The sequence below is a fragment of the Neofelis nebulosa genome, chromosome 15 (genome assembly GCF_028018385.1).
Source record: "Neofelis nebulosa isolate mNeoNeb1 chromosome 15, mNeoNeb1.pri, whole genome shotgun sequence".
Lineage (NCBI taxonomy): Eukaryota > Metazoa > Chordata > Mammalia > Carnivora > Felidae > Neofelis > Neofelis nebulosa.
In genome coordinates, this window is record NC_080796.1 from 54,307,704 (window position 1) to 54,321,292 (window position 13,589).

The 13,589-nt window shown below is 34.4% G+C and overlaps 1 protein-coding gene across 2 annotated transcripts in view; it reads right to left on the minus strand.

Annotated features, from left to right (window-relative positions):
• Positions 1-685: 685 nt before the first annotated feature.
• Positions 686-13,589, minus strand: part of CDC73 (cell division cycle 73) — a 135,041-nt gene continuing 122,137 nt past the window's right edge. The window contains exons 16-17 of one of the 2 annotated variants that reach the window (XM_058700586.1): positions 12,323-12,464; positions 686-11,390 (exon numbers count right to left, since the gene is read on the minus strand). In XM_058700586.1, the coding sequence (XP_058556569.1) occupies positions 11,354-11,390; positions 12,323-12,464 (179 nt within the window). In that variant the 3' untranslated portion in view covers positions 686-11,353. Of the gene's footprint in view, positions 11,391-12,322; positions 12,465-12,634; positions 12,932-13,589 lie in introns of those variants that run through there. The other variant, XM_058700587.1, reaches the window with a different exon arrangement.

Genomic DNA, 13,589 nt, shown 5'->3' on the forward strand with positions numbered 1-13,589 from the left:
TCAGTACATAGATGACTGATGCAAACACATCTCTGTTCAATTGGTTTTAAGAACATAAACTTTGGTCTGATTTTTTTCTCATATGGGATAATACTAACAAGGGCAAATCCCTCATGCTGCTCGTAATGAGCAGAAGAAATCACAAAAACACAAATATGTTATTTTATAAATAGAGATGTGAATTTCACAGGTGTGAATTTGTCTTGAAAGGTAAGAACCCATTTTCCAGGCAGAGAAAGGGACATTTACTAAGGCATGGAGCTGTGAAAATGGATGGCATGTTGAAAGACTGCAAGGCAGTATATCTAGACCTAAATTTTTGGTAGGGAAGCATTTGATGAGGTTGAAAATATAATCTGGCTTCAGGTTTTCAGTCATTGACTCTCAAAATAGTACATCCATGAATCACTTGAGAATCTTGTTATATATGTGGATTCTCTGTCCCTATCCCACAAAAACCCATTCAGTAAATTTGAAACAAAGGTCAAGGAATTCGCATTTGAACAGTCACACAATTCACCCTCACTGGAATGCTAACACTCCTGATCCACACACAACACTGTTTGACAAATGCTGTATGAAACATTTTTACTTCATGCTATTGGTCTGCAAAGTAGGGCAAACACATTCCAGGGTGCATGCAAGATGATTCAGTTGGGTGCAGGAAGAAAACAATAAATATATATTTGCATTTAAGTTAAGCTTTATTAATAGTTAATATATGAATTGACACAGATGCCTTCACTTTATCTGTACACAGTACAAGGTGAACTGAGGGAAGAAAAAGACCTGACAATGAAGTTCCCATTCCCTCATCCAGCATAATGAAACAGACAACACTTTATAGATATTTTACAAAATGGAAAAGTGGCATAAAGAGATCTCTGAGGAGGGAGGGAAAAAACAAAACAAAACAAAAACACAAAGATAACAGTAATAATGGAACCAAGTGGGAACAAGAAAATGAGAGTTGACCTTCCTCTTAAACCTAAGTTAGCTCTTTGCTAAATAACAAGGTTAGAAATTACTATGAAGTCAGATGATCAGAAGTCTGTGAATGAACAAGAAAGTAATTACTGTTGGAAAAAAATTGTGCTATGGAAAGAACATTTTAAAAATGGTTATTGGAGATATTTATTTTGTGCTTTTGCGTTGAAAACATAAATATACCTATCAAAATGTTCATACCTTCACAATTTCACAACTTGCAAATAATTTCCTGACCTATTTAAAAATCTCCAAAACCTTAAAACAAGTTTGTTTTTTTCCCCCCTAAATATTCCAAAGTGCTTTAAGTGGGTTTTAGAAAGCTATTTGTCAAAAATATAGAACTTCTGATTAGTTGCAAGAACAAGTGTTGGTCATCTTCCATGAAATCATTTTTCTTATCAGGGATGAGAAATTTAGGGTGCTCACTCTTTACTCCCTGCTCAGCTCAGCCCCCACATCTTTGCTGAAATAGCTTAATATCTGTAGTTACTGATGTGAGATTTTCCAGGTAGTATGTCTTTCCCACTTGAGGAACTCTTACTTACCACTTAACATTTCAAATTCCCACTCTATCACAGAACACAGATCTTTAATTCGTCATTTGTTTGAAGTTCTTAAAAGTTCTAATGTCCCTGTTCCTCAACCGAGGTTACTTGGGAGATATACTCTTTGGATCCTTGCATATCCTCAAGATAAATGGTCCCACTTGGAAAACATTTATTTGTAGTCATTCTTTAAAGCCTGGAGATGTGTTTTTCTTTTTTTGTTCCTTTATGAAGTCCTCTCTTTACCCTGAAATTAAAGAATTTGAATTATCTCTTCCTGCATGTCTAATGAGCATCTCAAACTCAACATTCCTCAAAACTCCAGTTTCCCTTAGCTAATACCATCCCCAAATATGACCTTTACACAACCTTTGTTATCAGAGTAAGCAGAAAACTACATCCTTCCAGTTATTTAGGCAAAAACCCAAAACAAAAAAACCTTTTTGTTGGCTCTATTATCACACATCACACCCAATCCATCTACTTGCAAAATATTTCCAGAATCTGACCATTTGTCACTCCTCCCCAGTAACCACACTGGCCCAAGCCCTAATCATTTATCTAAATTACTGTAATATCCAATGATCTGATCTCCCAGCCTCTGCCTTTACTACCACATAGTCTATTCTCTAAGAGCATTATTATGCCTCTTAAAACCTAAGGTCACAATGAGGTCACTCTTCTTCTGCTCAAAAACTCTCCAATGCTTCCCCTATGTACCAATGAATAAAAGCTTTACAGTAGCCTACAAAGTCCTACATAATCTTGTTTCCAGCTCCCACTCTGCACTCACCTCTTAACTGTTCTTGCTGCCTCATCTCTGCCAAAGTGGCCTCCTTGCCAGTCTCTGAGTTGCAGATATGATACTACCTTAGGATTTTTTTTAAAAAAATTTAATCTTTATTTATTTTTGAGAGAGCGAGAGTGTGAGCTCAAGGCGGGAGGGGCAGAGACAGAGGAAAACACAGAATGGGAAGCAGACTTCAGGCTCTGAGCTGTCAGCACAGAGCCCAATGCAGGCTCAAACTCAGGAACCACGAGATCATGACCTGAGCTAAGTCGGACACTTAACCAACTGAGCCACCCAGGTGGACTCACGATCTTAGGATTTTTAAACTTCCTGTTCCTTCTGTATTTTCGCCACAGATATTTACGAGGTTGGCTCCCTCACTTCCTTCAAATTGCTGTTCAAATATCACCTTGCCTCCAACCACCCAATAAAACACAGTATCTTGCCTCTGTCTTATCCCAGCACTGTCTAGTCACTCGACTTCACTTTTTTCTCTATCACTTATTCACATCTGACACATTCATTTTATTATCTACCTCTTCCTAGTCAATGAGGGCACGGCTCAAAATTGTTTACCCTGACTTCCAGTGACTAAAATAGTATTATCATTGACATGAAGTAGACCATAAATATTTGAATGAAATGTCTGCCTAAGTGTCCTCCCCCTTCCCCTCCATGTTACAGGGAGCCTCCAGAATGAGAACTCTTTCAAACCAGGGAAATTTTCCTCTAGTATCTATGAACTGTTTTCCTAAGTCTGTTTCCTTTCTTTCTTCCTTACGGTTCTTTACTTATTCACATTAAATATCCAAACTTTTCTTCAAGGTGTTTTCATTTTTATTACAATCTTCAGGTCTTTGGGTCTTGCGTTTCTAGAGGTAACTACTACTGCACATATTCCATCCAGGCCTCTAATTTGGTCCTCAGGAGTGGCCATTTCCCTCTTTTTCTACTACATTTAATGCATTGGGTTTTTGTTTTAATTTATACAAAGTTTATTTCACACTGATTGAACTTCCTCATGTGCTTTTTCAAAATTAAAGCTGTTATCCATCTCCACCAGCAATTCTTTTTCACCACCACCCACTTCTGAATGTCCTATTTTTCTGTAGACTTCTTTACTATTTTCCTTTGTCTACTCCTTTGCCCTTTTGCACAAGTCAAACTGTGGGACAGTACGAGTGGCAATAAACCTGTGAGCAATACAAGCAAGCCAGTTATCTCTACTTCTGTGGGCTAAGGATGTATTAACCAGAAAGATGCCAGTACCCATACAAACAGGAACTGAGAGCCTACCACGCAGCCGCTCAGCAGGTACTCTGAAGGTAGTCTTCCTAGTACCACACCTGTGATACATCTAAGCCCACAGATCTTTGGGAGGCACTCACATACTCCGTAGAACCCTGTTTAAGATGTAAGGTGCAACCCAGTTTAAATGTGGGTGGAAAGGTATAAGTAGAGGGTGACAGGATGAAGACACAAGCTAGAGGGAAAACTGTAACAGAGCAATACTCATGACAGCGGGGAAGGCTGTAGGAGAACATATGAACAGGCAAGTCCTTGATGGGTGACAGGACATTTAAATCACTCTAATGGGAGGAATGAAAGGATGCTTATTATATGCATACAAGTTTGTGAGATAAAGTACTAAGAAGCCCATGGCTTCTGTTTCCTCCACCAAAAATAGGTAAGGTCACTTCTGGGTGAAGACAGTGAAGTCAAGTGGGATCATAGCTCGATCATACTTAACAGCTAAAGAATTGGTAGGGGACTGAGAAAAAAGGAAAAGCCATAAAGCCATCAGCCACCAAACAAGAAAATATATACCACTTCATGTTAACAAGGAAACCAAAGAAAGAAAGAGATTCAGGTAAGATTTAGATTAGGCTCAAAATAACATCTAGCCCACCCCAGTATAGGGGGAAAAAGCTTGCAACATTTTAAGAATTCTCATCCAAAATCTAGAACAAAACAAACTGAGGAAATAAGATGTCCACAGAAAAGTCAATGAAAAACCCTTTCCAATTTCCCATATTTCCAAGTATTCCTTTTTTCCAGCACCCTGAACCCACTATGGGAACCATTCAAGGTGTTCTCCCTTAGTAGTAAAATGCACATACAACTAGGAGAGACCTCAGTTTGGGCTCATTATGAAACCTCAGAACAGAGCAGTGCTCAGGTCTTTCAACAAAGACTTTTTCCCACTTCCAGTTATTATTGGGCTACAGAAGAGGCAAAGAATACAAGAACTAGCCTGATGTGGGAGCAAATTGGAGAAAACGAGACTCAGAGAAGGTAGAAAGGCTATTATTGTCAAAAAGGAGGATTTACACTAAGTATAGTAAAAGCCCTCATAATCTGTCCTAATGGAACAAGTACAGAATTTTATTTAAAAAAGCACGTTAGAGGGGGGCATTGAAATGATGATCCATACCTTTAAAAAAAAAATCTAAAAATATCTAAATGTACGTTCACTCATCTCTTGATAACAAAGCCAAAGATTTTTGTTTTGAGCATGGATCCTTTAAAGTTCATGCTATCTAGAATTTTCCTGTTGCTATCAAGCTGAGTCACTAGCCTGTGGCTATCTTCCCTGCCACCTTTATTTCTTGTAACTCTCAGTTATTTCAACACTCACATGAGTAATCATGGCCTCAGATCTTTGACTCCCCACCTCAAAGAGCCCTTCTCCTATCTCAGCCACTTCCAAGGTTTTGACTTTTCCTCATCAGTATCAGATCACATCTGAAATCCTGATTTCACACACTCAATCTTCTCACCTTCTTGTCTTTTAGGCTCACTTTTGGCTTCATTTCACTGAAGGTTTCAGTTCATGGGTCAGCACCACTTTCATACAATCCACCACTTCCTCTCCATCATTTATCCCTTGAAGAGCTTAGATTCCATGTTCTGGTACTATAATCATCACCTCTGTGAATATCTTCACCTCCCTGGTCTGTTTCTACTTCTATCAAAAGTTAAAAATCTATTTGCTTTTTCTACACCTGGAATCAAGTACCTAAATGCTGCTGGAAAAAAAAAAAATCACACCACAGTTTGCCTCGTTTCATTTAAATTTATGACCAATCCCCCAAAAGATACATCACTGCCCAATTCCTACTACGTATTTTTTTCCCCATGGAGTTGTGAGTTCCCATATAATTTCTTCTTTCTCCTCAAATTCCTACATCAACTTGCTTTAATCTACATTAACACCCTCACTTTATTTCATCATCAGTAACCCTTACACTTCCTTTTTTGTACTCAGTGGTGCATTAGGAAATAAAAACATGTAAATAAAAATACAAATACTTTAAAACTGCTTTACAGTCAAAATGACCATAAACATTAGTTATGTCATGATTGAATATGCCATGAGCAAGCCCATTTGATCTTCCCCAACCATTACATACACCAACTTGATAAAATTTCAAACTATTCCATTTTAAATAAAAACACATCATTATTTAACAATTTTAAAAAGAGAAATTGATGCCATTACCATATTTACATTTATAACATGTTAAACTCCATGAAGGCAAGTTCTGTGAGTATACATTATTATATTTTATCACAGTCAATGCTGTATAACCCAATGTGTTTCCATTTGGATTTTTTTTGGCAAATCAATCACAGCCCAATAAAATATTCAAATGTGATTAACTGAACCTCTGATGTCTTCGGTCTTATGTGGCCTGAGCCCTATTTACATTAGTCATGTAATATAAATCAATATTCTCTAGATGATGGTGAATTATAAACTACAGTTCTATGATAAAGTATCTACAAATAATTATGACAGACTCAACACCATAGCCTTCTCTAGAGCTGCTTTTTACATTTTTTTTATGGTCACTGAAGGAAATTAACAGGACGTTTTCCAACTCACCATAAACACTGATCATTAATTAAAAATAAACGTAAACTGTTTTAGAAAATGAGAAGAAAAAAAGCTTATTTGGCAATGTGCTCTTATATACTAGCACCTTTGAGCCTTAAAAAATCCAACAGCATTTACAACTCCTGCTGTATCTATTTTAGTTATGTGAATGCTCATCTGCCTAAAAGCAGATGATCAAATGAACAGAAGAGCAGGATAAAATACATATTTAGTAGGCACTTATGAACTGAGTAGAAATTAAGTTTGAATAGGGCCCATTAAACACTTCATTAAAGGAATTTTGTTGCAAAAGAGTTAAACATTATTACTGGCACCACCAATAATACCATGATGTTGTTAATGATTTGATTATATGTGGAGTGCAGTTTGTTTTCAAACTACAAAATGTTAAAATCAGGGTGCCCAAACTGCTGAAAGATAATAGAATTAAGAGTGTATGCTGGTAAATAACAGTCTAACAATAAGGACTTGGTAAGTTGGACCATAACCAAACTAAGCTCATTAGAGCATGTAGCTTGTTACTTTTAGGAAGAATTGTGATTCTCTCCATTATTTAACACATTAACAGAAGACTGTAAATGTACTTAACTCTTTAGTTTTCAAAGTGAAAACTTACATTATGTTTATTTTCAAAACAAATACAATGCCTGAAAAATCTCATAAATCCCTTTTTGAAAAGACTGTCATCGTCCATATCCTACACCACAATACAGTTTCTGTATTCTTGGTTGAATGTGTTTTTGGTTGGAAGGATGAAGACTAGGGCAGAAGTGGGGGTGGGAATATACCCAAAACTTATTTACAAGTTGAAACTTAAAAATCCACTGAAATGGAGTAAGAATGAGTAGAACATTTAATCAGGTCACAGGGCCTAAATTTAAGTTCCACTGAAGAACCCACTTTGCATGAGAAATATACAAACTGGGGGGTAAACAATCATTTATAGTGCCTATACCATGTAAATGAACTACATTATATATAAAGCACTATATAACCAAACTTGGAGGTTAAGTAGCTTTTAGCAAACTTAAACTGGATAGAAATGGAATTCAGTAGCAAAACTCTCAGAGAGATACATCACCTACCTAAATTTGACACAGCATCACTTCACTTTTTGAATTTTGGCAATAAAATTAATCTCCTCAGCTTTACTCATTTAAATGGCATACATTTATATATAACTCTCAAGATCACTCTAATAAACACTACCTAAAATAATACATATAAGCCCCAAAAGATGAATGACCTGAAAGTATTATTGCATATTATGCATTTACTAAATATAATTTTTATACACCTATTATACATTTCCAATTTTTCCTTGGTTATCATTCCAACATATACAGATAGAAACCATGCTGGCATCACTATACAGCCAAATGTGGCAATGGATAGGCCAGAACATACAGGACATGACATTTCAAAATTCCTAATCCAGTTCTTAAGTCAAATTCAGTGATTTTTACTTTTTTATTTCTAAAGTTAATTTACTATGGTTAGGGTAACCAGTTGACTATCAAATCCAAGTGAATAAAAATTCAGTCAAGTAATATTTAAGGCTCATGTAATCAAATTTATTTTTCATGTTTTAATTTTGATCAGCTTTTATAATATTTATAAAATACACTGTTGGTCTCAAAAAGTTTTATAAACTAATTAGTTCAACAACTAAGACTCAGATAATTGTTATCTGACAAAGTGGCATTTTATTTCTGGCCACATAATGTGTATCCTATCATCATTTTCTACTGTTAATACCAATAAAATGGAATTGTTATATAGTAAGAAATATGGAAACTAAATACTCCCTCCCCACCCTCCAAAAAAGAACAATGTATCACTTTAACTTTGTTAGGAGTCACAAAAATTTTTATTTTGGAAAAATATTTCCTTCAATGTTTGATAATGAATTTTATTTAAATGAATAATTTACTTTTCTGTGCAGACCAATTAAAAAGTATGCCTCTTTCCTTTCATAAGCAAACTAATTCTGCATGGCAGATAAGAAATTAATCCTTTACGTTCTTCTACCTTAAAAATTATTATGAAATTTTCCTCATTATGAACTAGTTATTTCTGTATGGATTGTTATCATGCTGCTGTTAAAAAAAAATAAGGATAAGGACACATGGGAAACAAATCATAAACTATAATACTAGTTTATAATGCAATATATTAAACATTGTTTAAATATTAAACAGCAAAATACTCCTATATTAAATAAATAAGACTTGAATTTGTTATGTGGAACTACAGGCCAATACCATCAATAAGGGGGTCAGTCTAGTGCAAAGGGTGGCCACCAAGAGGAAAAGTAAAAGCAGGAAAGAAAGAACAAAAGAAGGAAAGCAGGGAGAAGGAAAGAAGGGAGAGAAGGAGGGAGGGCAGAACGGAGAGAAGGAAGGGAGGGAGGGAGGGAGGGAGGGAGGGAGGGAGGGAGGGAGGGAGGGAAGGTGGGAGATGAGGAAATACAACATTTAATACTGGCATTGTTTTCAACAACAAATTAAATCAGTGATTCTCAATCCTTTCTGAACATGAAATTACCTGAACAACTTTTTAAAGATACTGATGATCAGGTCTCAGCACAAATTAAATCAGAATCAGGAATCAGGCAATAAATATTTAAAAGGTCCCCCAAGTGATTCTAACGTGCAGTCAAGGTTGAACAATTAACTGACTGAAACCTACAAGTTTCTTAATGTTACCTGACTCAGAAAAGTGTCCTATGAATAAAGAAATGGGAGTTTTCTTTTACCAATGGGACAAGCAAGGGTGTCTCCAGTTAACAGTAACTTATGGTAAGTCAAGGTCATTAATGTATATACCTCATTTCCATTAAACATCTGTGTGTACCTCTTCATTCCCTGTATTTCTGTATTTTCAAACTCCAAGACCTAGTCAAAGTACTTTTTGTAATAAATCAGTCACACTGAAAAGTTCATTAATTCATGCATATAAATATTTACTGAATGCCTACTATGTGCAAGGCACAGTGATAGGTGCTGCTGTAGGACTTGGGAGTCATGAGATAACGAATAATGACTGGCTGAAAAAAAATTGTTTTGGAATTAATGACTATTACATTAATTACATGGACCTAAATGAGGGACTGAACTGCTGAAAAAAGAAAAAGAAAATTAAGTACATACTAAGGGTTTGATTTTAAAATACATACAGCATAGCATATTTGTACTTTTCCTAATGTTCCTTTACAGTATTTCCAGAAGCCTTTGAATATACATAAGGCAAATTCAAGATAGAAAAATAAACCCTGTTTAAAGTAGATGTTCCCAATTTTAACCACACTCTGTATCAAGTAAATTTCATATATGACATAAGTATAAATACTAAAAATTTTTATAGAAAGGTAGTTCTCGTCCACTTGTAGTAGTCTTAACAAGTAATCTTACATTAAAATAGTACAGATTCTAGTCTTTGACGATTTCATCATGGAGAAAGTTTATACAATACATTAATTCATTTTGAAAACAGTTTATATGATGAGAAAGTCTAAAGTGAACAAATTTGAGTTCTTTTGTTTTCAAGAAGAGAGGTGCACAGAAAGGAAGGGGGTACAATCTGTTCAAACCTTATAAATATCCTATAATCTAATAATTTAAAATGCTGACTGCTTTTCTTAAGAACATAGTGAATTCCACATGAATAAATACTTTTTTCTATCCACTATTGGTATGGACTTTTGTGATTACTTTAAAAATAAATAAGTGCTTCTCATTCTTATGATAGCATTAAATTTCAAAATGAAGCTAGGTAATGTCAGCATAACATAAGAAGGAGCTAAATGTTTACTAAAAAAAAATGTTCATCTAAGAGAGATCACTGGGGAAAAAATGGAGAAAAAAATGACACAAGATGAACAATCAGCAACAATCCTAATGGCGAAAACTCTTTAGGGGAGTAGAGGTTCCAGTTGCTTTTAAGTAATAAAAGGTGAAATCAAGACTCAAGGAAAATGCTCATTCATTGTACCTTGGATGTAACACTCTAGAGAAGTAGTAAAATATTTTACTAAGTTAAAATATAGGTTTTATATTTTATACGATATTGAATACGCACATAAAAATACCAGTGTTTTTATCTTGTTTCTGTTCAGACACTTAATTAAGCAAATGTGTTCTTTGGTGTCTGGGAGAGTTATCAATATTTAGGGATAATGGAAGATAAGAACTCCAAGATCAACATGCCTAGAAACAGAAGACTCAAAACCTACACCATACATACAAAGTAAGATTCAAAGGTGAACTTATGAGAAAGATAAGAAAGTTAAAGTTACATTGTAGTAGGACTAATACATTTCTTTCCCCCAAACATACTCTGGCTCCCAAAACAAAAAGTACTACAGCCTATCATGTTTTTAATCTGTCTTCTGAGATTTTTCAAGTGGAAAGATAGCACAGATAGAAATATATCATTCTAAGTTTTAAAATCACCAAAGTCAGTGAGAAAGAAGAATGTACATTCATTCAATGTATTCATTGTAAGTAAAGAAGTCTTGAAAAGGCCGAACAGTTCAATCAAAGCTGAAGAATTGTTCTTGATTTTTCATTATTCTTTTTTAAATAAAGAGTAAGTATAGGTATAGTATACATACAGGCTGACATTCTGATTCATTCAAAATAGTCACATCCCTTTGCTAGTTTTGGAAGTTCCAGAGACTAAAATTTGATACCATTCATAGCATACTATTTTCAATAAAAGGAATTATAGAGCAATGAAAAATCAGAAGATGGCTTAGAGAGCCTTATAACCTCTAAATATACACACATTTATAACCTGCATTTATTTTCTAAAGAAACAAATTTTAAGTAATGCTAATTTAACCAATGGAGAAAAAACTTCTATCAAAATATACAATTTCCGTTACAGACTAGAAGGCTAATATTAAAAAAATAGTTGTAAGCCAAAAAGTTTGCTTATATGGATGACAAGCATCATCCCTTTGAAGCATAAAGCATCAAATAAGGTCTTATAAAAGATGGATCTGTGACCTTCTTCATTTGTAAGTTCTTGATAAATTCATAAAGCTTGAGTCTCAGTCTTTAGGTCAAGGTATATCCATGCTTCTTAATCCAGATCTCCAGAAAAAGGGAAACCAAGTAAAATTCAGAATCTCAAGTGGGATTTATGCTTTACCATGTACCTGGAAAATAATATTATAATAGGTTATAATGATTATAGGAATTTTAGAATTTTTAGAAATGTAAAAATAAGTTGACTTTTTTTTTAAACTTAAAATTCAAAAGTGAACAGGATGCTTTGTTTTCTAAAAAACTGGAAGCCTGATACTATACTTTGGGAATACAGAATAAGAACTTCTGAAGCCAGAAGAAACATTCCTTTTATTAAATTCTATAATCAGAGCTTCTGGCTAGAATAATAAATGTTTTTCTTTAATATATTATCAATTATAATCACTGGGTTACCTCAGTAACCTCTGACTTTAGAAAACCCTTAATATTCAGCAAGAGACTTACACCAAGAAAGTGACAGATTTTAAAGAGCACCACGAGAATAAATTCAGTGGTACTGTGATCATAAAGCTGTTCTTAAATTTTCCAATTACAAAACTGCTATTACTGTAAAAGGACTTTAAGAATTCTGTTTATAACAGTAATTAAAATAAATTCAAAACCTCAATTCCTTTCACAGGCTACCCTTAACTCAAATCCAGTCAGAGACCTTTTGATGCTGGCAAAAAAAAACAAAACAAACAAACAAACAAACAACAACAAAAAACCCTGCAGGGAATCATATAAATCCAAGCCCCTGGGATAGACAGAACGCAAGGTTCAAAAAGGTCACACAGTTCATTACAGCCAGATCATAAAATCTAGGTCTTCTGACTCAGAGTTTACTGTTCTTTCTAACAAGCTTATAAGCCCTTTCTCCATCTATTTCTGAAATCAGTACAACAAAGATATTTATTAATATCTACTAGAGATCAGCATCAGACAATGTTCAAAAAAGGAAACGGGATATGTATACAATTTTAAAGAGCTTAAAATCTAACTGAGGAGAAAGGAAAATTACTATAATAAAGCAGAAGTAAATGAATTTTAGGATCAGAATTACCTATCCAATGTTTCCCAGAACCGTAAGAAAACTGGTCTATCCAAATGACGTTTGTGATAGCTGAGTTCTAATACTGTTACATCCCATTTCTGAACGTTTGGATCTAGACGAACTTCATCATATTTGAGATGGAAGGCTTTAACTGTATGGGGGGAAATAATATTTTTAATTCAAACTGCGATCAAAATTATAAAAATATTTTATAAAAGAATAAAAACACCCCAATATAGACATTAACAAAAAAAAATTATTTTCAAAAGAAAACAAAAACTTTTTAAAAAAAACAATCTTTCTTCAACCAGATGAAGCTACATTATAAACCAAGAGACTTTTGAAATAGATTCTACTAAGTACTGTGGTATCCTCAAAAACATTCAACAAATACCTACCAAGGATTGGGTCACTGGGACTGAAATGAGGAATAATGCGTATTATGAGGCTAATAAAATGCCTATGGTCTTGTGAAGGATAATAATAAGAAAAAAACTATTCAAATACAGTATGATAAAGATAGGAGTGCACCACAGAAACATAAAAGAGTATCTTACCCAGACCATGGAGTTCAGAAAGTCTTGCGTAGGTAATGATATCTAACGTAAGACCTAAAGGCTGAGTAAGAATTAAGCAAACACAGGAAGTGACTTTTGTTTAGCATGAACATGCTCAAAGAGAAAACAGTTTCATCTAGGAACTAAAGAAATTTAATGGAACTGCATCATACAAAGTAATGTAAAGAATGAGCAAAAGGTAAGACCCCAGATTCAGAACACTGCTGGCCTTGTAGGCCATATTAAAGAGTTTGGATTTTCATCTAAGAGATACGGAGAATCACTGCAAAGTGTTTAGTAGCGACTATTGATACAATTTAACAATCTAGAGAAGAAAGAGATTTGCTCAACTAGGGAGAATATACATGCCTGGCAAGAGAAAGATTCAAGAAATAATTAGGGGAGTGAGAACGAATGGGACTTGGTAAGAAATGATGAAAAGGGAAAAAGAAAAATTTGGAAAGTTACCTAGAAGGAGATAATTAAATGATATAAAAAGCAAGTCTAGCAAAGATCAAGAAGAGGATTTCAGGCATAAGAACAGTGGTAAAGGGCTTTGAAATGAAAGCAAGCTTGGCACACACCCTATAAACAAGAATAACTTCTTCTGTAGACAATGTCCTATACTGTAAAATTTGGCTATGGTAAAAAAAATCTGAATTTGTTCCAAATGTGATAGTAAACCACTAGAAAGTGATTAAAGCAAGAAGATGAAATTA